Source organism: Carcharhinus amblyrhynchos, unplaced genomic scaffold (genome assembly GCF_965287045.1).
Source record: "Carcharhinus amblyrhynchos unplaced genomic scaffold, sCarAmb.v2.hapA chromosome_210, whole genome shotgun sequence".
Lineage (NCBI taxonomy): Eukaryota > Metazoa > Chordata > Chondrichthyes > Carcharhiniformes > Carcharhinidae > Carcharhinus > Carcharhinus amblyrhynchos.
The window spans coordinates 188,652-211,860 of NW_027649950.1; the positions used below are offsets into that span (position 1 = coordinate 188,652).

The window sequence follows — 23,209 nt, forward strand, 5'->3', positions numbered from 1 at the left end:
CAGTGGTTAGCACTGCAGCCTCACAGCACCAGGGGTCTGGGTTCGATTCCCGACTTGGGTCCCTGTCTGTGTGGAGTCTGCTAACTCTCTCCGTGTCTGCGTGGGTTTCTTCCGGGTGCTCCGGTTTCCCCCCACAGTCCAAAAGACATGCTGGTTAGGTGCCAAATTCTCCCTGAGTGTGGTCACTGGGGGGATTTTCACAGTAACTTCATTGCGGTGTTAATGTAGGCCTAGTTGCGATTAATAGTTTTTAATCTTTGAACAATGTGACCACATTTCATAATGTCTGTCATTGCGTGTAAAGTGCTTTGAGGAGGTAAACGGCAGCTTTTTTTCGCCTTCTTGCACATCATCATTTTAATTCCACCAGTGCCTCACCGTTCCCCTCCCCCACACCATCGCCTCTCACTTTCTAACCCGCTTTCACATTTCATTGGTTCACAACGGGTTAATCTTAACAGATTGACGTGATGGCCTCATAAATCTGACTGCTCACATTGTACTACCCCTCCGAGAGAGTGCTGAGAGCTTTCCGCTTGTCGCCAAGTCACCTTCTTTAAGCCCACAAGCCTGTTATGAATTTTGGGGAACCCGAAAGGACAATGAGAGGTGGTTCGGAAAATGGCTTGCGCGTTTGGTCGAAGGGCAGATTTTACTGTTCTTGTCACAGCGTATTGACTATTTTCCTGAAAGCCAGAAGATGAAAAAGCCTAACACGTGGACTGTCACGAGTCCCTTCATGTGCTCCTGCAAGACCTGCTCCTGCAAGGAGAGAAGGGAGCCGTATCTGCGAGGGGCAAAGGCTCGGACAAAGAGAGCTTGTGTGCTCACGATGACTTCACTCCAGTGACTAAAATAGAGAAGTCAGTGGTCTCCATTTTAAGTTCCGAACTGATGCCAGACTTCTGTCTGTACCTGAGGCTAATTGGATTTTTAACACAATGTTTAGAAATAATAACAAAGCAATTTTCAGCTTGTTTTGATACTCTTGCCATATACTAAGATACTGGAAGAGTTTAAAGGGTTTTGGAGACAATTAAACATTATGGTAAACATTAAACAATAGAGTTAAGAAGCAGAATTGCATCAACAAGCTGTTATTTGAAATTAAAAGTAAAGCTTTGTACTGACAAAGGAAATATGCCGGCAGGAGGAGCTGAGCATTTCAAAGTGATAATTAAAAGTATTTATTTGTTTCTTTTTTAGTTTACCGCCACCTGGTCTTGATATTTTTAACCATTCAGAATGATGGCCTCAGAATTGAAGAAGGTGCCCGTAAATGCAGTTTAGATTGTGCTCAGGGAATTTCTGACAGTGATACCATGTTGAACATGAAGATTTCATCAGCAGCACAAAGAGATCGGAAATATTTGTCAGTCTGTTCTAGTTGCACAGCAGTCCACTGTTGGCCAGAGTTTAGCTGCCCTGAACAATCTAAGCTTCTTGGACTGCCCAATTCAGGAGCCGCTTTGTTTTGGCAGCAGGGATGGTGCTATAAGGATGTCAAATAATCACACATAGAACTAAACCTGAGGCATGCCATTTTAAGTACCATATGCCGATCTTTTTTTTGCCAACTTTGGTTTAATTAGTGCTGTGGTGTAAATCTCAAAGTACAATAACAGTGTCTGGCTCTACAATAGGAGAAAAGTCAATGAAAAACTGCTGTCAGTCTTGGCTCAGTGGCAGCGCTGACATTGGAGAGTCAGGCCATTGGTTCAAGCCCCGCTCCGGAGATGCGGGCACACATTCTAGGCTGGTGCCTCAGTGCAGTATGGAGGGAGTGCTCCCTTTTGGTGGAGCTAACCAAGCTGAGGGCTGCAAAAAGAAACTTACTTAAATGAGAGTGAAGTTCTGTTGACGCCCTGGCCCAGGGGAAGGCGATGGCCGAGTTGGTATTATTGCTTGACTATTAATCCAGAAACTCAGCTAATGTTCGAGGGAACCTGGGTTCAAACCTCGCAGATGGTGGAATTTCAATTCAGTAAAAAAAAAATCTCTGGAATTAAGAATCTACTGATGGCCATGAAACCATTGTTGGAAAAACCCATCTGGTGCACGAATGTCCTTCAGGGAAGGAAATCTGCTGTACTTACCTGATCTGGTCTTCATGTGACTTCAGAGCCATAGCAATGTAGTTGAATCTCAACTGCCCTCGGGCAACGAGGGATGGGCAATAAATGCTGGCCCAGTCATCGACACCCATTTCCCACAAATGAATTTTTTTTAAAAATTCCTCGATCAACATAACCAATAAGTATATATTTATCTTTTATTTCATTGTTGTTTGTGGGGACTTGTGCGTAAATTGATTTGTTACGTTACAACAGAGGCTATATTCCAAAGTGCAGGTTAACCTCAATTTAATTGAATGGTGAAGCAGACACAAGAAGGTGAATAGCCTTTCCAATTGCTTCTATATTCTAATACACGTCCTTTGGAGGTACCCATATACTTCCTTTCCAGCCTGCACTAATTGAGGTCTTGAAACTCAACACATAGGCCTCTAACAGCGGGCTTTTTTGGGGGGGTGGGGGGGTGGGGATTTGTTCTTTTTTCAGCCTGCACCCTGAAACAGACTTGGAAAACCGGGTGCCATGGAAACAGGGGTGTGGGGATCTGGCTCATACCAAATACCAGCCTTCAAACTTCAAGTGGAAAGATGGATGTGAAAATGACCAAATTTACTGAACTGCAGGTGTGGAGACTTTGGGTTATATTTATTATTTACGAAAGGATGCCTTGTGGCAAAAAGGGAAGTAGGTGTGGCCTGACCGTATGAGATAAAAGACGTACCGTGAAACAATGTGGTCACTTATTTTGTTGTACCAAACGTGACTTTGCCCTTTTACATTTCCTCATTTCAGTTGAAAAGAATAAGAAAAGGGAGTGGGATAGCTTGATCTCGGGTTTGGACATGGCTCGGCACAACATCGAGGGCCGAAGGGCCTGTACTGTGCTGTAAAGGTTACTAGAAGGTTCACTAGGCTGATACCGGAGATGAGGGGGTTAGCCTATGAGGAGAGATTGAATAGACTGGGTCTGTACTCGGTGGAGTTCAGAAGGCTGAGGGGGGGATCTTATAGAGACTTACAAGATAATGAAGGGGATGGATAGGGTAGAGGTAGAGAGATTCTTCCCGCTTAGAAAGGATAGCAGAACTAGAGGGCACAGCCTCAAGATAAGGGGGGGTGGGGGCAGTTTAGATCAGAGTTGAGGAGGAACTTCTTCACTCCAAGGGTGGTGAATCTCTGGAATTCTCTGCCCATTGAAGTGGTGGAGGCTACCTCGCTGAATATATTTAAGTCACGGGTAGATAGGATTTTGATAGACAGGGGAATTAAGGGTTATGGGGAGAAAGTGGGAAAGTGGAACTGATCCACTTCAGATCAGCCATGATCTTATTGAATGGCGGGGCAGGCTCGAAGAGCTAGATGGCCTACTCCTGCTCCTATTTCTTATGTCTTTATGTAATGTTCTTTGTTTTTATGAAATATTCTAAACTGGAGCACCCTGTTTAACCAATAGGGTTCCCACGATTCTCCGAGGTTTTAGCAAGTCTCCTGAGAGATTTATTTGTTGTCTTCTCCCCACTGGAAGAACAGATTTCTTGAAACCCTGCCCTTCCATTTGTACTCAGGCCGCGTTAGTAGGCTGAAGGAAAGTGGACAAAGAATCATATTGCCCAAGATTGGCGGGAGTCACTAGATATTTTTCAAGGTCCATACTCTGGTGACTGTGTGGAGTTTGCACCTTCTCCCTGGGTTTCCTCCAGGTGCTCTTGTTTCCTCTCTCAGTCCAATGATGTGCAGGTTAGGTTGATTGGCCATACTAAATTGCCTTTTAGTCTCAGAGGGAGTACAAGAGTGAACACATGGGGTTAGGAGGCTAGGACCTGGGTGGGAATGTTGTCGGGAAGATCGGGTGGGAGTGAGGAGCTCAACGAAAGATGGGTTTCATATCAAGTTGCACCCTCTCCTTTCCTTCTGCCCTCTGTACTCTATGTACGGTATGCTTTGTCTGTACAGTGCACAAGAAACAATACTTTTCACTGCACACCAACACGTGTGACAATAATAAATCAATTCAATTCAAATCAAATCAAAAAATACTTGGTTTCTTCGACAAAAAATAAATCTATCATGACAACTTCCAGCATAGATGCAGACCCAAAACAGGATAGTTTTAAGAAGCTGCTGGGTGATTATTACTATAGTTAAGAAAGCCCACCAATGCTTCTACTTTCTCAGGAGACTAAGGAAATTTGGCATGTCAGCTACAATTCTCACCAACATCTATAGATGCACCATAGAAAGCATTCTTTCTGATTGTATCACAGCTTGGAATGGCTCTTGCAACAGCCTGATCCCACCTTCCCGACAGCAATCCCACCCAGGGCTGAATGGCCTCCTGCTACACTATATAGATTCTTTGATTCTATTGCTCACATTCACCCATCTTGGCAGTCCCGTGATTCCACAATAATTAAGTTGTTGACTAATCATAGCAATCAATCTCTACTAATTAGTCGACAACAGACACACACATGAGGCGAGGAGAACCCAAGCGGTTCAGAGTTTTTGGAGTCACCTGTTCCTCACACGTAAGTTACACTGGCTACCTGTCATATCTCAAATTATTCATATACTGTATCCCAAGATGCTACTTTCTGAAAGCAATTTATCTAATTTACATTTGAATTAATTAATTCTAATTTCTTTTTTCGCCTCACAAGGGACCCTGTTCCACAGACTTTCAACTCACTCAGTGAAATATCGTTTTGACTGATTAGTTTTGAATTTGCCCTTCATCAGGCTCATTTCAGTTTTAGTGTTTTCCTAGAGATCTCATCACCTAATCTACCACCATGAACCATTCCACTCGCACCATTTGTCCATTGCCCAGCCTGGCCCACTGCCAGTTGTGTGACTTAAAGAGGAAGAGGATGTACACATATCCCTCTCCCTCTCAACCTCGCCGCACCCAGTGGGAGCGTAGGTTAGCCTTCCATCTGTTTCTGGAGCTAATCGTTCCTGGAATAGGACACCAAAGGGCTTATAGCTTGAGGGGAACTTAACCACATCAAGCATAGCCACAACCACACACACACGCTAAGGAGCAATTTAGCATGGCCAATCCAAGTAACCTCCACTTCTTTGGACTGTAGGAGGAGACCGGAACATCCAGAAGAAATCCACACAGACACAGAGAGAGCATGCAAACTCATAGAAACATACAAAATAGGAACAGGAGGAGGCCATTTAGCCCTTTGAGCCTGCTCCGGCATTCATTATCATCCCAGTCAATAGTTTGATCCCATCTTCCCCCACGTCCTTTGATCCCCTTCACACTGAGTGCTATATCTAATAACTGCTTGAAAACACACATGGTGTGACCTTATCATGCCACATTGCAGCAAAGTCAGAGAATTTGGCTCCCGGGCAAATCTCCATTCACTGCAGCGGGATAGGAAAATCCCGTTGGCATGAATGGCTCTAACATTCCAGCCACAATGTTTTGGCTTCATCTACTTTCTGTGGTGGCAAAGTCCACAGGCTGACCACTGTCTGGGCGAAGAAAGTTTTCCTTATTTCTATGCTAAATGGTCTACCCTGTAACCTCAGACTGTGACCCCCGGTTCTGGATGTCCCTACCATCAGGAACATCCTTCTGTCTATACTCCACGTGGTCATCCAAGGCCGGATTTGAACCCAGGTACTCGGCGCTGTATGGCAGCAGTGCCACCCCGATGGCATAGATATACAAAAGGTCATTTGCATGTTTCTCCAGCCATGGCTGCTCAAAGATTTTAGTGAAAACCTCAAATTTGCTCACCAATGTGGCAAAGATTTCCCAACCTTCAGACCCCATATGATTTAAACAGAACAAATCCAATGATTAAGAAAATAAATGCCAATGGAATGGCATTGCCTTGGCTTTGTAGAAGAAATCTCAGCTGCTCAAGTGCCACATATAGTCACTAAACACAAGTGGACATCTCCTACACCAGACATGCCACATATGAATCAACTAATCAACCATCATTGAGTATACATCAACTGAAAACGCACCATATTCAAAATAATATGTCTACGACCTTCCTTTTGGAGTTCTTCCAGCTCTGGCCATGTATGCATCTTCCCTTAGCCACATGTGCATTCCCGTTTCCCCACCATTGGGAACCATGCCATCACATTTCTTCCCCAAACATCTCCACCTCTCCCTTCTCCTTCAACAAGGAGATTGAAGCCTCCTTCTGTGACCAGGCCACCTTCTTTGGCTCAGTGTCAGTCTTTGTCTAGTTACCTTCCTGCAAAGTAATTTTATTCCGCTGTCTTACAGAGTTATAGAAAGCCAAGTTGCTTATCCATTTTTTTTATTCATTCATGGGTCATGGGTGCTGCTGGCTGGCCAGCACTTATTGCCCATCCCGAGTTGCCTGAGGGCAACTGGGAGTCAATCACATTGCTGTGCCTCTGGAGTCACGCATAGGCCAGACCAAATAAGGACGGCAGATTTCCTTCCCTAAAAGCATGAGTGAATCAGATTTTTTTCTGAAAATCAACAATGGTCATCAGTAAATTCTTAATTCCAAATACATATATTGAATTCAAATTCCGCCATCTGCCGTGGTGGGATTCGACCACGGTTCCCCAAGACATTAGCTGAGTTTCTGGATTAATAGTCTAGCGCTAATACCACTAGGCCATTGCCTTCAACATTACAGCTATGAGCAACAGTTTCTGAATACTGGGCGTGTGTTCTGCAGATGGACTCTGATCTATTGTGTGCGTGGAGGAAGAAAATAAAACCTGGCGATAAGCAGACAAATTCAGGCAGCCCTCTTTAATTGAATTGGGACCCAAGGTATAAAGAGACCTTCGAAATATCTTTTTAGTTAGAATCACAGACTCAGATTACAGATTCGCAGAATTAAATAAAAACTTGTTTGGAGCGGAAAGCCCTCAATAGCTGCTAGTGTTGTGGCAGTGAGTGATGGTGAGGGTCATTCACAAGTCCGATGTGGTAATAAACCCACTGGGTTGTGAAGCTTACCCTGTGATTTGAGGGAAAGAAGGATCAGGGTTAGGGACTAGTGAGAAAGTCCTGGACATAAGACAGGAATAACTCACCCCCCCACCCCCCCGTCCCATCCCCCCAATCACATTCTGTTGTTTTATTTACATACATTTAAATTTCTTAAGGGGGGATAAATTCTCCGTATTAGACTGTTCTGTTGATACATGCAGGGCTTACTTTGTGAATACTGATTAAGTGGATCTGCAATTTTCTGTCAAAATTCCTTGACAAAAGCAACAGGAAAAGAGAAACACATAATCACCAGTGATACAAAGCCAATTTAAAACAGTATGATACATAAGGCAGCGAGCTACACAAGTACAATTGCCTGTGCTGCCTTCCTTGGCTTTTAATAGAAGTGATATTTTCCTCACGATTCGGTTAGATGGATACTTTTCAAATAGAATGGTTAAACTTGCATATTACTTTGGGAGAGGTGCCTGCCCTTAAGTCACCTAATGTGGTACTTAACATTCAATGAAGCAAACATCTCCTGGGATTCCAGTATTCTCCCTGCTTCTACTTTGCCACAGGTTTCAGTTGTTGCAATGTATTTGAAATCATCTCCTCTGCACATTTCCTTTGGTCTTTCGTGACCATTTTTTACAGTGCCCTTTGTCCCTCTGCTGTTCAATTTGTGCTCTCATCTCCCATTCTGGTTTTTATGCAATCTCCTACCCATTAGCCAGCTTGGCCTCACCTTCTGGAATTCCCTTGCTCAATCCTCTCACCCCTCCCCTTCTCTGACTGAGTTTCTGCTGGACCTTCCTCTCAGAAGCAGCTTTTTGGTCAGCGTATGATGTGCTTCTCTGAAGTGTCGACAGTGCTAATTAAATGCTGGAGATCTTGGGGCACAGGGGGTAGTATCCCTGTCTCTGAACCAAAAGCTCTAGGTTCAAGTCCCACTCCAGGAATTGATGGGCAAGGAAGGTGCATTCATAACGCGGTCTAACAGGTTGAGTGTCAACTTGCAAATCCTTCCGAATGGCAGGTGGTAAGAGTTGGAGAGACTCCTGGTCAGTCACATACATACAGTATGCCATTTTCTCTGACAGAGTACCTTACCCAGGTCCTTTCCCCCATCCTATTCACATAACACCACACTTTTATCATGACGAATCCTCCTAACCTACACATCTTGGAAAACTAAGGGGCAATTTAGTATGGCCAATCCAGCCAACCTGGACATCTGTGGACCTTGGGAGGAAACTGGAGCACCTGAGGGAAACCCACGCAGATATGGGGAGAATGTGCAAACTACACACAGTCACCAGGGCTGGAATTGAACCCTGGTCCCTGGCACGGTGAGGCAGCAGTGCTAACCACACTGCCACCATACCATCACATGATATGGTGTTTTTACCGTTACCATCTATACCTCCAGAGTAACATGCATGCAAGAGGGCTACCACAGCAAACCGGGTGAACTGTGACACCACTATCATACTAGTGCTAATTGTTGGATGCATGAACTCCCTAGCCGGGTGTTCCTCTGAACTTATTGGCGATGGGTGCTGTTAAATCTGCCTGCCGACAGCTTGGTTTGATTTGCAATTTGCATCTATCTCCTGTGCCTGGGCCAGAAATAGCACTGCCGCTCGTGGAGGTAAAAGTGATAGAGATTCTGCTGAGCAGTAGAGGCAACTCTGCATTTCACAAGGGGAACTTCCTGTGTCTCTGAAAAATGGTATAGTGCATATTATCATCCGCTTTTTCAACAAAGGGTCAATACACTCGGTAAGAAAAATCTGTGGCTCTCCAGGCTCATAAAGTGGGCAGTAAATTGGGGGAAGGTCCAGGATTGCATTCTGTAACATTCTCTATCCTTTGGCTTGGTCAGTAGCACCCTTGCCTCTTGAGTCAGAAGTCCCACACAGGGACATGAGCATTAAATCTAGCTGGACACTACCGTTCAGTACAGAGTGTGTGGCACCGTCAGAGGTACTGTCATTCAGATGAGACATTAAACCCAAGGCCCCAGCTGCCCACTCAGGTGGGCGGAAAAAAAGATCCCATGGCAATATTTGGAAGACAGTTAGCTGAGTTGTGCTGCTATCCCAGATGATCATTCTCACCTTGCTGTGTGAGTGGGAGCTTACTGTGCGCATTGGCCAGATCATTTCCTACATCACAATAGCAACCACTCCCCAGAAGCTACTTGATCAGTTGTAAGGTGCTTTGGGATGTCTTGAAGTCATGGAAAGGTGCTATGTGAATTCAAGCTTTTTCTTGAAGTTATATTGGTACCTGGTTGGCAAAGTGCCATTGGCATTTAAGCAGAAAGCAGAAACAATACAGAAGCTTTGTGTTTCATTAACGAGGCCTTAAAATACTCAACAACTTAATGTAGAAAAAGCCTGAAATGAATCACTTTGGAAGGAACAACATGGGGGAAAGGGTCATATATTCTGAATGATACTATTTCAATGGTGTCCAAGAGTAAAGAAATCTGGGCTTCGTGTTCTCTAACCGTTGACGGGTGGCAGGACAAGTTAACAAGGTGATTAAAAGGATACATGTTGGTTCTTTCTCTACCCACACCCAGTGGTGCGCAAGGCAGATTCTCTCTGTTTCCATAGCAAGTTTTTCCCTGGGACAGATCACTACTTTGCGTCAGGGCCTTATAGCTTGATGGGTACCTCTTTGTCAAGCGTGGCTGTCTCCCACTCTTATCACCAGCCATTGGCATGTTTGGAAGTATTTTGCAAGTTGACACTCAACTTGTTTGACTGCATTATGAGTGCACCTTCCTTGGCCACCAAGTCCTGGGGTGGGATTTAAACTTGGAGCTTGTGGCTCAGTGGCAGGGATGCTACCCACTGCGCTACAGGACCAAGAGAGTATATGGAATAGTTGGTATTTTAAACCCAGTGTCATTATATATAAAGAAACTAGAAAGTCATGCCAACTTCTACAAACTGTTGATTAGGCCTCAGCTACAGTATTCTGTCCAATTCTGGAGAACACACTTTATCAAGGTCAAGTCCTTGTAATGGGTACAGATGAGATTCACCAGGATTACTTCTGGATTGATGTGCTTCAGTTATGTGAAGACATTTGGAGAAATTAGATTTGTAGTCCTTGGAGCAGAGGAGTGGAAGGCGAGGGCGAATAGAGACAGTGCTAATGATGATGGGCAATAATAGAACAAGTGACTCTTTCCCCTGTATCATGAACCACAAGATTTCAAATAATTGGCCAAAAAGAACAAGAGGAGAAATATCTCCTCAATTGGGGGGTTGGTATCTGAAACTATCAAAAGACAACAAAATTGCAGAGTTGTGGGTAATGAGATTAAGGTGGGCGATTCTTTCTCAGGCATGAATGGCCCCTACCCGCTCTGCTATAAGATTCAAGGGTTATTGATGATGCCCAATAAGGTGGCACACTGGCACTTGCTGAAAGTGTCCTGTCCTGGGCGAAGCGGTTGTACATTTGCCACGACGGCTGTTATCTTTGAAGTTTACAAACTGCAACTGGCAGCTAAGGCTTTGAGAATTGTTCTGGGTGGAAGGCTTTCCTTTCAGCCTTGAAGGAGGGCAGCGCACTGGCAATTATCAGTTTTTGTTGACCAGTAACCTCCCAAGTTTAAAAAAATACGAAATGCTGATTGCCACTGATAAGTAGTCGGAGAACTATTTCTGCAATAATGCAAATCGTCCAAGAATAACTGATGATGGAAAAGAGCAAGAAATTGAGCTGGTAATGCATTTCCCGCAGTTAACACAGGTTACAGTGTAAACTAACAAGGGAATGGACAGGAAATATAATATTGAATTAATGTGGTCTTAAATGGACCCAAGACTAAACCTCACTGTTACTCAAACCTGTTCAACAAAAATAAGTGATTGTATTATTTTGCTGCGAGATATTCAACGTATATTATGTTGTAAAATGTAAATTAAGCGTGATGGGATATGACACCATGTCTGGAAGAGGATGAAACGATTCGGGAATACAGTACTATTATTACAATTTGCAAAACCTTGGATAAACTCAGCCAGTGGTTGTATAATTGGTTATTCAATCCCGAGCTCTGTTCACAGCTCAAGCCAGGAAGGCTGAGTTGAGTTTGCCAAGTGGAGTGAATGTAGCGACTGTGCTCAGCGCACAGAGAGAGAAAAAAAGCCTTTAAAAACTGGAGCCTGCCTTTTTCCTGTGGGCTCCTTTTCACCATGTCTGAGATTGACTGTGTGACAGTAGCCCTTTTGTTACAAAGGGGGCTGACTTTGTCCTGATCTGCAAAATGCCTACCACCAGCTCCACAAATATGAGATAATAGTGGGGGGTGGTGGGGGTGGGGAGGAGAGTAGAGAGGGGGGGGGGTGGGTGGTGCTAACAAGGAGGTCCAAGTGACTGCTTGGTCAGGAAAGTTCTCAGGTGAAGCGAGGGAAAATATTATTTAACGACTCCAAGCCTGGATAATGGAAAATGCTTAAATCCGCATGTGCGTTTTAAACGCAGCTCGTTAACCTTCCTTTAGTGCCTACCATTTAGCTCCCGGCTGAAGTAAGCCCCAGATAAATGATTTTCTTTTAAGCCAGTCATTTGTCCCCTCAAACTCCGACGAACATTTTAAATTTCTGTTTATGTAGAATATTATCTCTTGTCACACAAATCAGGACCATGTGGTCAAGAACTGGCCTGGTTGATCTTGTGAAAAAAAACGACATAATATGTTCCTTTTATCAATCTTGCTTTGATTGTGTGTAGCTGGACTTCTAACTAATTACGTTTTTTTTTTGAAGTGTGCTTTAATTATGACATGGAGTGTTTTTGATGTAACATTCTATAGAAAGCAGGAAGACATTCATTGACTGGCAGGCAGACCTTTAATTTCCTACTCTGGTGTAGTTAAGATGAAGCTGCAGTGCTTTTTTTTGATGGGGGGAGGGATGGGGAGGGCTCTCTGGTGTAAAACTTGCTGAATAATGGCCTTGTAATACAATTCAATTTCTTGATTTGTTAACACACTTAGTTCTCAGTGACCAGGGAATTACTTAGGTTTCTTACATCATTTGATTTGATTGATTACTGTCACATGTATTGGTATACAGTGAAAAGTATTGTTTCTTACACAGACAAATCATACCATTCATAGAGAAGGAAAGGAGAGGATGTAGTGTTACAGTCATAGCTAGGGTGTAGAGACAGACCAACTTAATATGAGGTAGATCCGTTCAAGCGTTTGATGGTAGAAGGGAAGAAGTTGTTCTTGAGTCAGTTGGCACGTGACTTCAGACTTTTGTGTCTTTTTCCCGATGGAAGAAAGTAAAAGAGAGAATGTCCGGGTTGTGTGGGGTCCTTAATTATGCTGGCTGCTTTTCTGAGACAGCAGGAAGTGTAGACAGGCTTGAGTTGGGTCAAGTACTGAGGAACTGGCACATTGTATCTTTAAGACTTGATTATCTGTAAAGACTCGCATTCCAACCGTTATCTTGTAAATTGAGTTTGTGTCTAAAAATGCCCTGTTTGTGAACACAACTCCCACTCACCTGGTGAAAGGGCAGTGCTCCGAACATTGTGGCTTGTACTACCAAATAAACCTGTTGGACTTTAATCTGATGTTGTGAGACTTCTTGCAGTGGCACAGTGGTCAGCACTGGTGCCACACAATGCTAGGGACCTGAGTTCAGCCCCACCCTCGGGTGACTGTCTGTGTAGAATCTGTATGTTCTCCCCATGTCTGCATGGATTTCTTCCGGGTCCTCCCATTTCTCCCCATTGTCCAAAGACGTGCAGGTTAGGTGGATTGGCCATGCTAAATTGTCCCTCGGTATCAAGGGATTAGCAGGGCAAAGGTTATTTATTAGCGTCTCAAATCAGCTTGCGTTGACACTGCAATGAAGTTAGTGAAAATCCCCAAGTCGCCATGCCAGTGCCTGTTTGGGTACATTGACCTAACCGGCACGCCTTTTGGATTGTGGGAGGAAACCCATGCAGATATGGGGAGAATGTGCAAACACTACTCAGACAATGACACCTGCCAGGAATGGAACTCATTCTTGGTGCTTTGAGGCAGCAGTGCTAACCATCTTGTCCACTTTGGTAGGAATAATGGTAGGAAGGACTACTACTTACATGGCAAAAAACTGCAGCATGCTACGGTGCAGAGGCACCTCGGGGTCCTTGTGCATGAGTCGCAAAAACCCAGTCTGCAAGTGCAGCAGGTGGTCAGGAAGGCGAATGGGATGCTGGCCTTCATAGTGAGGGGGATTGAATTTAAAAGTAGAGAGGTCTTGCTGCAACTGTACAGGGCACAGGTGAGGCTGCAGCTGGAGTACTGTGTGCAGTTTTGGTCGCCGCACTTACGTAAGGATATTTTGGCCTTGGAGGGAGTGCAGAGGAGGTTCACTAGGCTGATACCAGAGTTGAGGGTGTTGAGCTATGAGGAGAGGCTGAATAAACTAGGCTTGTACTCGTTAGAGTTTAGAAGAGTGAGGGGAGATCTCATTGAGACATATAAGATGATGAATGGGATGGATAGGATAGAGGTGGAGAGGCTCTTCCTGCTCAGAAAGAACAGTAGGACTAGGGGGCACAGCCCCAAGATAAGGGGGGGGGGGCAGTTTAGAACGGAGTTGAGGAGGAACTTCTTCACTCAAAGGGTGGTCAATCTCTGGAATTCTCTGCCCGTTGAAGTGGCGGGGGCTGCCTCGCTAAATATATTTAAGACGCGGGTTGATAGGTTTTTGATAAGCGAGGGGATTAAGGGTTATGGGGAGAAAGCGGGAAAGTGGAACTGAGCCACTTCAGATCAGCCATGACCTTATTGAATGGCGGGGCAGGCTCGAAGGGCTAGATGGCCTACTCCTGCTCCTATTTCTTATGTTCTTATGTTCACCGTGCCGCCCTGGTGGGGTTAAGTACGTGCGGTTATGAGGATAGGGCTTCGGTGGGACTGTTATGGGTGGAGTCTCGATGAGCTGAATTTAATCCTTCTGCATAGTAAGGATTCTACCATCCTATGATCTAAGAACCGGTGCCACCAAAGAAAGGGATTTCGTGGGGACAGAGCTTTGTTCCTCTCGACCTTATATTCCGGATCAGAGACAGAAAAACTCCATTGACGTGCAACTTTGGGGAGTTGGGATGTAAAGTGGGGGAGAGCTGGACTCAATTACTTTTATCCTCTCTCTTGACAAAAACGTTAAAATGCCCTAGCTGTCACTGGGGTCAATGTAACAAGTTAATAAATAAAAGCTATTTGTATTACTATGCGCCCACTGAGTGATCCAAGGAGAGATGCACTGCCGAACCATTTGTTGCTTCATTTCAATGTCAGAGCAATGGCCTTTAAAAGCCTCGGCCATTGTTCGCCGCCTGATCGCACCTGTTGAGATGATAGCAGGGTGGACACAGGGCAGCTGTTAGGGGAAACACTGGTGGCTGCTTCACTCGGATCCGGCCGGAATACCAGCTGCACCGGCAAATGTAACCAGCAGGCTCCACTTTTACCTAGTGCTCCAGTCTCCTGCCACAGCCTGCCTCGTCTTGCCGGGGGGAGCGAAATGAGAAAGTTGCTCAGCGGAATCAAGCGGTTAACCTCTTATCAGAGTAGCAGCCCCGGCAATTGGCAAGTGTCAGACCCTCTGCTGACAAGCAGGGTGACAGATGTACTCTGTAGATGACAAGTGAGGAAGGTTGCTACCTGGATTTCTCAACTGTTTGCTCTGTTGACGTTTTTTTTATATAAAAAAAGTCTGATCTCTCCCTGGACTTGTCCCTGCGTGTAACACGCTCCCTACCCGCTTTACACGTCGCCCTTCTAATCCGTGGCAATAAAAGGGAATAAGTTTGTTTCTTATCTGCCGTGGGTTATTGTTGTTAAATTGCCCTGAGCCCGCCCTGAAATGTGTTGTGTCTGTGTGTGTTTTATTCTCTCTCTGGTTAAGTGTATGTAATTTCAGTACTCGGAATAATTGTATCATGTATTGTCCTATATGACAACAATCGCTTTCCTTGCGGTAAGGACGATTGATCTTGCCAAATAGATATATAAAAAAACAGGGGATTAAATCTATTGCGTGACTCCTAAACATACAACCGAAGCAGCGAGACGGGGACAGAAACACATGGACTTTGCATAGCTCTGTGATGGCAGATTAATCGTTTCTACATTTTCTCTCCCTCTTTTTTTTGTGTGTGTGTACCTTTCCTCAGAGACTCCCAGCATCGAGAAACTTTTATCAAAAGACTGGAAGGACAAGCTTCTAGCCATGGGTCCGGGAAATGTCGGGGATATTAAAGGTTTGGTCAATTTATCAATTGTATTTATCCTCGCATGCTCCCTACCCCCCGCCTTTTGCCAATGTTTGTGACTGGCCCAACATGATTCTTGGGACTACTTGCTTGCGTGAGGCAACAGTGGTTAGCATTGCTGCCTCTCAGTGCCAGGGATCTGGGCTCGATCCCTAGCTTGGGGTCACTGTCTGCGCAGAGTTCGCACATTCCCCCCGTGACTGCATAGGTTTTCCTCTGTGTGCTCCAGTTTCCTCCCACAGTCTGAAAGTCGTGCTGGTTAGGTGCATTGACCTGAACTGTGATGACTAGGGGAATTTCACAGTAACTTCATTGCAGTGTTAATGCAAGCCTTACTTGTAACTAATACATTAACTTTAAGCAAAAACTGTCAGGATGCAGTCTGATCAAATATCTTTTAATAGCAAGATATTTCGATCAAACTTCCTAATTTGTACCTTCTATTTTACACACGATATAAAGGCTGTGTCATGTCCTTCTGTGGGAAGCTTTTCGTCCTTTACCGCAGTTTTGATGACAAGTTCTTTTTTTTATAGAATTTCTAGTTTCTGCTAGTCATCACATTATGAGACAATTCCAGTAATGGTCTGTAAAGGAAGGCACAGTTACTGTTTATAAATACGTTTAATAATGTACAGTTTCCAGATTGCGTGTCCCTGTTTGTTCTACCCTCCACATCATCCCAGAGGCACAAAAAAGAAACAAGAATATCCCAGTCTAGACAACAGCTCCTCAAATATAACTAACACTTCCAATTAAAGCTAAAACACCCATTGATTACCCCTTCCACAGCTCAGTGCTCGAGACCGTTTTCAATATCTAATAATAACTCTACTTTGATTCACATGTAAGCCTTCTACACACAAAGCTGTTATCTAAGTACGTGAGCTGTCAGAGGCTAAATCATATCCTTCAAGCATCCACGCTAAGCAGTGTGCAGTTGTATATTGTGGCACAGTGGTTAGCACTGCGGCCTCACAGCGCCAGGGATCGGGGTTCGATACCCAGCTTGGGTCACTGTCTGTGTGGAGTCTGCACGTTCTTCCTGTTTCTGCGTGGGTCCCCTCCGGGTGCTCCGGTTTTCTCCCACAGTCCAAAGATGTGCGAGTTAGATAGATTGGCTAAATGTGACATGCTGCTGCATGCTCTACAAGAATCACAAAAGGCTATTGTCGTCAAGAATTTCTGGCTTGCAAGATGGGATTTTTTTTGTGTGTGTCAACGGGGTCCAAACCGGGGTTTTGAAATATTAAAATTACAGTGATCACTTGAATTTGTTCTGCTTTTTCTGTGGAGACATCAATACAAACCTGTCCCCCACCCACCAAGGATAATATCACATCTCGACTTGGCAACAAGTGTTGCCAGATTGTTTGACTTTGGCGTGCATCATGGCCAGGCTTGGCCTTCTCCCAACTGGGCATCAGCAGGGATCGCTGGAGAGCAACTTATGGGTGGTACGGTGGCATAGCGGTTAGCACTGCTGCCTCACAGCACCAGGGACCCGGGTTCGATTCCGACCTCGGGTCACTGTCTGCGTGGAGTCGGCATGTTCTCCCGATGTCTGCGTGGGTTTCCTCAGGGTGCTCCGGTTTCCTCCCACACTCTAAAGATGATTGGCCGTGCTAAATTAACTCTTAGTGTCAGAGGGATTGGCAGGGTAAATATGTGAGGTTACAGGAGTAGGATCTGGCTGGGATTGTGATCGATGTAAACTCAATGGGCTGAATGGCCTCCTTGTGCACTGTGGGGATTCAATGGGATTCTATGAATTAGCTGAGGGAGCCCGTGTCCTGATTTCTGGCCATCCTCATCCAGGCCACTATTCTTGCAACCTTGGTTGGAATCAGCCATCCTATTACTATTAGAGGTCCTGGATCAGCCTGGGATCTTGCCGATTGTCAAGATGCAGCTATTCAGTGGATAAACATGCCTTGATTTTTTTTGTGGAGTCCTTCTAGATGAGCGGATAATGTTTGACAACTGTATCATAGAGCACCAATTTCACCAAATCTCTCTTCCTTTAAAGTGCGGCTCTTCTTCCATTTCCATGACGCTGAGATATCTCCCTAATTTAGTCTCTTGAGCATCCTTTCATTTTAATGGATCCGTTGCTGGCCATTTCTTAGCTCTGGAATACCCTTCCTCAGCCACTGCCTCTCTACCACTCTCTTTTCCTTCAGGATGCTCTGACCAAGAATATAAGATAAAGGATCATCCATTTAGAAACATAGACATGAAGAAACTAGAACCAGGACTAGGCCATTTGGCCCTTAGAGCCTGCTCCGCCGTTCGTTTTGATCATGGCTGATCATCAAATTCAGTATCCTGATCCCACTTTCTCCCCTATCCCTTGATCCCTTCAGCCCCAAGAGCGAGAGTTAAGACAGAGATGAGGAAAATTTCTTTCCTCTCTGAGCCTCGTCTTTGGAAATCTCTTCCTCCAAAGAGCAGCGGAATCTTAGTCCTTGAATATTTTTAATGCAGGAGTAGATAGATTCTTGATAAACAAGGGGGGGCGGGGTAAGGGGCCATTAGGGGTAGGCGGGAGGGTACAATCTAATCAGGCATCTTGCTGAATGGTCGAGCAATCTTGAGGGGCCAAGTGCCCAACTCCTGCTCCTAAGTCGCTTCACAGCTCCAGGTATCTGGGTTCAATTCCTGGCTTGGGTCACTGCCTGTGTGGAGTTTGCACATTCTCCCTGTGTCTGCATGGGTTTCCTCCGGGTATTCCGGTTTCCTCCCACAGTCCAAAGATGTGCGGGTTAGGTTGATTGGCGATGCTGAAAAATTGCCCTTTAGTGTCTTGAGATGCGTAGGTTAGAGGGATTAGTGGGTAAAATATGTAGGGATATGGGGGTAGGGCCTAGGTGGGATTGTGTTTGGTGCAGACTCGATGGGCCGAAGGGCCTTTTTCTGCACTTGTAGCGTTCTATGATTCACATAACCGACCTAGCCTGAAATCTTCTCTTTGGCTTGGCATCAAGTTGTTTATTGCCTCTGAAACAACCACTTCAGAGATGTGCGGGTGTGGTGGATTGACCATGCTCAATTGCCCCTTAGTGTCAGGGGGACAAGCAGGGTAAATATATGGGGATAGGGTGTGGGTGGGATTGTTGTTGGTGAAAGCTTGATGGACTGAATGGCCTTCTCCTACACTATAGGGATTCGATAATTTCTCTCTTCTGGTGAAGTGCCTACGGGCATTTCACTACGTTAAAAGCATCCTGTTAAAATGCAAGTTCCTTTGGAATTCTTTAACAGAGTATTATTGCCAGATCACAATGGGCTCTCAGTTTGCCAGTGTTTGGAGCCTTGCTGATTACACTGTGGCCGTCTTCTATAGGGGGGTCAGCCTTGGTTTGGTGGTGATCCCTGAGCCAAATGGATTGGAGCCCTGTTGCAGAGATTTGGCACAGTGACATTTCACTGCTGAAACTCAGCAGGTCTGGCAGTATCTGTGGAGAGAGAAAGAGTTAACATTTCATGTCCAGTCTGACACTTGTTGCGAAGTGGGTCAGTGGCACTTTTTATTTCAGGTCTGCGGCATCCACCGTAATTTTGCGCTTTGGTGCTGCATTGTTGCAGATGTCGTTTTCAAATGTGTTGCTGTGCTTAAGCCCTGTCTGTCTTCTTGGTTGGATCTAAAAGCTCTCTTTGCATTGCTGAGCAGTTCCTCTTGTATCTCAGTTGTCATTAATCCCTCAAAACAAAATTAGGGTGTGCATGAACTCCCACAGAGACTTCCCCACCTTCACTTTGGAAGGGAGAACAGATAAAGCGAAAGGAACCCCACTATTCAAGCACAAGTTTTTCGCTGGTGGATGTGGGATCATGCTGTGCCCACTACAACAGGGACCGCACTTCAAAAGCCAATGGCTGGAGTGCTTGGCAACTTCCTGAGCGTGTGGAGGTGACTATCTAACAAGCAAATCCTCCCCCTCTCTTCCACGTGATGCATTTTCTGATCTGCATGCTGAAACAGCCGCGCTAAAGCTGACATTCGAATGTGATCTCACTTGTCAATCAGAAATTTGAAACTCGTTATGACAGTGCCCCCTCTAAGCTGATCATAATCAAATAGATAGCTCAGCAACTACACTGCTCCAGTGGTGATGCGGGATAATAATATGACTGGAGGTGACTGGTGTCGCTTGGGCTGAATGGAAAATTAAATTTCTCGTGATGTTTTAATTATTCTCCATTAACCTTTTGAGTACTGTGAGCCAATTTGAATTTCAGAGTGTGCATTTCTGTGTGCAACACATCTTCAAAAATAGCTCGCCGCGGCTTCCCAACGCAGATGCTAATTGATACCATTACCAAAGTGTGCAGGTTATGGGAATAAGTTAATTCCGAATGCGTTGGAATGAGTAAGAAAATTGCAAGTGCCAGAAGGATTTGTTGCGTCCAAAGGAATATTTATCACCCAGGTCCTGAAGGGTGTGGCGTCCGCTGGTTTAAAAAAACAGCTTTAAAACAAAATGCCCAAAGTGTATTAAAATGGGCCACCGCAGTGCTTCTTGGTGTGTGTAGCCTTGTCAACCAAAGGAACGATCAAGTGAGATGGATCTCCAGCAATTCTAATGTTGTCTAAGGGTGCTGAGATGAATGGTTAATACCATTCCAGGTGCTAGCAAGCTGAAGTTGTGGAGATGTATGGTCAGAGTTTGTTATTATGAATGGCCTAATCTCCTGATTCCTTTGACTTTAAAATACTCTCTAAAATGGCCTACCAAGCCATTCCTTCCAAGGAAAATTAAGGATGGGCGCGGCACAGTGGTTAGCACTGTTGCCTCACAGTGCCAGGGACCCAGGTTTGATTCCAGTCTTAGGTAACTGTATGTGTGGAGTTTGCACATTCTGCCCGTGTCTGCGTGGGTTTCCTCCCACTTTCAGAGATGTGCGGGTTAGGTTGATTGGCTATGCTAAACTGCCCCTTAGTGTCCGAGGGACTTGGAGGGTAAATATATGGGGTTGCAGGGATAGAATATGTGTGGGATTGTTGTCAGTGCAGGCTCGATGGGCCAAATGGCTTCCTTCTGCGCTGTAGGGATTCTGTGCTGGCCCAGCTAACAACATCCGCCTCCCTTGAATAAATTTTTTAAAAAATCATGCTTTTTCAAAATTCATTTTATGAGATGTGGGTGCCGCTGGCTGAGCCAGAATTTATTTCCCAGCTTTAACTGCCCTCCATTTCAAAAGGCATTTGAGCGTCAGCACATTGCTGTGGATCTAGGGTCACAAGTAGGCCAGACTGGGTAAGGACAGCAGATTTCCTTCCCTAATTGACATTAGTGAACCAGATGGGTTTTTACAACAATCGACAATGATTTTGTGGTCATCATTAGACTTTCAATTCTAGATTTTTATTGAATTCAAATTTCACCATACGCGGTGGTGGGTTTCGAACCCGGGTCCCCGAATTTTGCCCTGGGTCTCGGGATTACTAGTCTAGTGACAATAACACTGCGACACCGCCTCTCCTGATAGCTTTTCTTCCCTGCCTCCCCTAGTAAGGAGTCCAACAGGTTTATTTGGTAGCAAATGCCACTAGCTTTCGGAGCGCTGCTCCTTCATCAGGTAAGTGGGAGTTCTGTTCACAAACAGGGCATATAAAGACGCAAGCTCAATTCACAAAACAATGGTTGGAATGCGACCAAATAAACCTGTTGGACTTTAGTAACCTGGTGTTGTGAGACTTCTTACTGTGTTTACCCCAGTCCAACGCCGGCACCTCCACATCATGTCCCCCCCTGCCAAATTCACAAGGAATTAAACTCTTTTCCCTCTCTCTCGATTCCCTTGTGCTGCTGATTACAGGGACGCCGGAAAGTCTAGCGGAGAAAGAACGGCAGCTGATGGCCATGATTAATCAGTTGACGAGTCTGCGGGAGCAGTTGCTGGCGGCCCACGATGAGCAGAAGAAGTTGGCGGCCTCGCAGATCGAGAAGCAGCGGCAGCAAATGGAACTAGCCAAACAGCAGCAGGAACAAGTGAGTACGGATCAAGCACGCAGCAACCCCGGTTTACGGGGAGTCAGACAAAGTTCAGCAGGAAAACGCAAGAGCTGCTGATTTCAGAGGCTATAATTCAAAACTTCACAGAAAAGCCTTGCCTTTGCAGAGGGAATATTTGGTGCCTCTGACGCTAACATGATGTGGGCATCAGCTAACCTTTGCACTCTGATCTATCACCCTGGTGGCCAATTCTTAATAGTCTGGATCTTTATGACTGAAGCAATATAACAGAAGCAGTAAAATGTTGCCTTGGGAGTTGTTTAATGTTAAATACACTTAAACCTTGCTGTGACTTATGTATCAAATTTTATGTGTAAATTACCACTCATCCATCGAGCTTAGGGAAAATTATAGAATCATACAGCATAAAAGAAAGGCATTTGGTCCATTGTTCCCGTACTAACCCTATGAAAGAGCTATTCAATACATTTAAGAGTGTGGCACAGTGGTTAGCACTGCTGCCTCACAGTGCCAGAGATCGGTGTTCGATTCCCGACTTGAGCGGCTGGTCTGTGCGGAGTCTGCACATTCTCCCCGTGTCTGCGTGGGTTTCCCCCGGGTGCTCCGGTTTCCTCCCACAATATGAAAGACGCGCTGATTAGGTGCATTGGCCGTGCTAAATTCTCCCTCAGTGTACCCAAACAGGCACCGGAATGTGGCGAGCAGGGGATTTTCACAATAACTTCACTGCAGCGTTAATGTAAGCCTACTTGTGACTTATAAATAAACTTTTAAAAAAGGTGCTACAAACTGTTCTTTTTCAATCCAATATCAGTTCCCTCTTTGAAAGTTGCTGTTGAATCTAATCCCACCACCCTTTTTGACACAACAGACCACTGCGTAACTTAAACAAATTCTCCTTTTTTCTCTCCTCTGCTGCTTCTGTCAGTTATTTCAAATCCCTGTCCTCTTCTCCCACCAGTGAAAATACCGCCCTCCTCAATTTATTCGATCAAAATATCCCTATTCAATTTTGCCACAACCTTTTCGGCTCTCAGACTGAACAGTCCCAGCTAACCATATCAATACTGTGACTACAAGAGGCTGGGAACTTACCTTCTCACTCTCCAAAGCCTATCCACAATCTACAAGTCACAAGTCTGTGGAATAATTTATATGGTTAATCCTGGTGTGTTTCTGGTCAATGGTAATTTCCTTGAGACATGTGACATTCTTTTTTTTAAATTGGAGAACCGTTTTTCAAACTGCAGTAAACAGGAATTTCTCGAGGTTGTACCAGTTTCTGCATTGCAGTATCAAACCAGGTTTAATCTCCAAGCTGAACGGAACTAACCTAACACAGGCCCAGATGCAGTGCTACAGTTGGAATCCAGGCTAGACAGGAAAGGGTAGGTGATGACTCCTGCTCACTATCCAGTGATCCATTCTGGAGATGTGAATGTGTGAATCTGACATTTACTGTACTGATTCCCAGATGAGGAATGCCGTGAAACTCTCCTCCAGCACACAGTTAGGAGAGGAGGGGGTAAAGAGAGAAAACCAGGAAGAGGAAACTGGAGGGGGGAATGGAAAAGAGAATGAGAGGCTTGCCTGAATGGGAGGACTTCCAACAGCACTCAAGAAGCTTGGCACCATCCAGGACAAAGCAGCCCACTTCATTAGCATCCCTTCCACAAACATTCACTCCCTCCTTCGCTGACACACAATGTATAAAATGTGTTTCTTTTTGGATTTCAAAGGCCAATAGTGGGTCAGTTTAAGCGCGCTCCCTGCAGATGCTGGGGAGGTGGCCAGCTAGATGTCTTTGGGCATGATGGTGACTCACTTGGCGTGAATGGCGCACAGGTTGGTGTCCTCAAAGAGCCCCACCAGGTAAGCCTCGCTGG

At 45.1% G+C, this 23,209-nt stretch overlaps 1 protein-coding gene across 1 annotated transcript in view; it reads left to right on the plus strand.

The window, feature by feature from the left end:
- The window catches only part of LOC145338879 (transcription factor SOX-5-like), a gene marked incomplete at its 3' end in the record, with an annotated part of 172,861 nt that overhangs the window by 75,535 nt on the left and 74,117 nt on the right, over window positions 1-23,209 (plus strand). The window contains exons 5-6 of the mRNA XM_080183282.1: window positions 15,244-15,330; window positions 21,166-21,338. Of these exons, the coding sequence (XP_080039408.1) occupies window positions 15,244-15,330; window positions 21,166-21,338 (260 nt within the window). The remainder of the gene's footprint in view (window positions 1-15,243; window positions 15,331-21,165; window positions 21,339-23,209) is intronic.